The sequence below is a fragment of the Trypanosoma equiperdum genome (genome assembly GCF_001457755.1).
Source record: "Trypanosoma equiperdum strain OVI genome assembly, contig: ctg_894, whole genome shotgun sequence".
NCBI classification, from domain to species: Eukaryota; Euglenozoa; class Kinetoplastea; order Trypanosomatida; family Trypanosomatidae; genus Trypanosoma; species Trypanosoma equiperdum.
Window position 1 is genome coordinate 12,938 of NW_027124858.1, and position 1,975 is coordinate 14,912.

The 1,975-nt window shown below is 53.1% G+C and overlaps 2 protein-coding genes across 2 annotated transcripts; both read right to left on the bottom strand.

Moving 5' to 3' along the window:
* Positions 1 to 199: 199 nt before the first annotated feature.
* Positions 200 to 634, bottom strand: TEOVI_000431700 (Reverse transcriptase (RNA-dependent DNA polymerase), putative; the record flags this gene model as incomplete). Its single annotated transcript, XM_067227098.1, has 1 exon — positions 200 to 634. The coding sequence occupies one exon, from the start codon at positions 632 to 634 to the stop codon at positions 200 to 202; it is 435 nt and encodes a 144-aa protein (XP_067083199.1).
* A 278-nt stretch (positions 635 to 912) lies between these two features.
* TEOVI_000431800 (uncharacterized protein) lies at positions 913 to 1,698 on the bottom strand (the record flags this gene model as incomplete). Its single annotated transcript, XM_067227099.1, has 1 exon — positions 913 to 1,698. The coding sequence occupies one exon, from the start codon at positions 1,696 to 1,698 to the stop codon at positions 913 to 915; it is 786 nt and encodes a 261-aa protein (XP_067083200.1).
* Between the last annotated feature and the right edge of the window lie 277 nt (positions 1,699 to 1,975).

The following is a 1,975-nucleotide window of genomic DNA, read 5'->3' on the forward strand; positions in this document are numbered from 1 at the left end:
ACGGCACATCGTTTATAGACTTCAGCCGAGCTCCTCGCATGGCATCCTCCAGAGTGGCTGCCTTGGAAATATCCGCCACTATGTGCGCCACCTGTGCATGCACCCTCCCCAGCCTCTCACGGTCCGACAGCGAGGCATCGAACCACCATGAAGCAATGCCGTAGTAGATCTTAGTGTGGATCAGCTCCAGATAGAAGGCTCACAGTCTCTCCCTGTCTGGGCCCCAATCCGACGACGCCACTTCCCTGAGCTGCATGAGCCGTGTGTCGGCCGCTGCCTTCACGCTCCTTGCATGCTTTCTCAGACCGTTGTGCAGCTGTATGGTAAGACTGAGCAGCTTCGGTGTGTGCACTTCCTTCACAGTCACTCCAATCCTCAGATTTAGTATGTTCGTGTCCCGCGCACCGAACAGCGTGCACTCAGTCTTCTCAGCTGACAAATTCTTGATGCAATCCAGTCCTCGTTGGACGGTTAGCTGGATTGCATTCAGGTCAGAGCTTGCGCATACTATTGTGAAGTCGTCCGCGAAGAACCCGTGCTGAAACCCAGGGATGCAGTTTAGCCGCTTGCTCGGCGAATCCACCTTAACAATGAACAGCAGTGGACCAAACACCGATCCTGAGGGACGCAGCATGTGAGGTGTATATTCTCTGATAGCCTATTTTTCACCCTTATCTGCGCCGTGTGACCCTGCAGGAAGCCCACGATACACGCCACCAGATGCTTCTCAACTACAGATGACTCTAGCGCCTTGACCACAAAGCCGTTGTGACTAACAGAATCAAAAGCATGCACGTAGTCAATAAACACAGCTGCTGTCTTCTCACCGTCTTTAATCCGATGCACTGTGCTTGTCACCTTTATGAGTGTGTCCAGCGTCGATCGCGCCGGCCTGAAGCCTGCCTGCTGCGGCTACAGATTGTCTTCAATGCAGCCCCTGACACGACGTGCCACGAAGTGCTCCATCAGCTTGTCCAGCGTTCTCGTGAGAGTGGCCGACCGAAACGACGCCACACTGCTAGCTGATTTGTTTGGCTTCAGCAGCGGGACTATGATGCCGTGCCTCCACTTGGCTTGTACCCTCTCCGTGCGCAGACTGCAGTTGAAAAGTCTCAGCACACACTTCTTGGTTACTTTTTCTAGCAGCTTTAGCTCCTCGCAGTGGATCGCATAATCGCCAGCTGTCTTACCAGAATATAAGTCACGCAGCGCAACTTCCAGCCCTGCCTCGGTTATTGGTCGTAACGCGCTCCGCCTGGTTCTGGGTATCTTCATTCCTGATGCATGTGGTGTCTTCGTTGATCTTGCCTTGTACATGTTGGCCATTCCTTGTGCTTTCTGGTGCTTTGTCAGCGGATGGCCATTTACCAGAAGCGCTGGCGACGTCAATATCCGCAGTGCATATATCAACTTCTTAAGGTTCCAGCTCGCCAAATCCGTGGTCGCCGGCTTCGACACGTTCTCCTTCCACCGATCCAGTGCCGTGTTAGCCAGCACCTTCCTCCTCCAGCGAATCAGTGCGTCCCGCTTCCGTTTGTCCTTGCACTCCCGAACCATCTTGTCCAAGTTCATCAGCTCCAGTGTCGAGAACGGTGGTCCTACATAATTGCCCTTTGGAATTGTCCTCTTTTTGGCCTTCTGGATGCCCCGTGTTGCCGCGTTGTTGAGGGCATCCGCGCCTTTGGCCGACCTCTTCATCCCTCTGAATATAAACTCGTCACTCAATTTTATAAACTTTTGTCACCTCACTTTGTTCCATGCATACAGTGCACAGGCGTGTTTGGAGGGAACGATCACCTCTATACCGGTGCCCACGAACACATCGAACATGATCCAATAATAATCACTGTCCGGACTCAGTGTGGACGCCAAGTTAGAGATCTCGCATTCTCTATACAACGTGATGTCCGGCGACGATAGCGCACCCGTGTTCAGCCGTCTTCCGGTGGCCGATCCAGTATTTGCAACCTTCAGA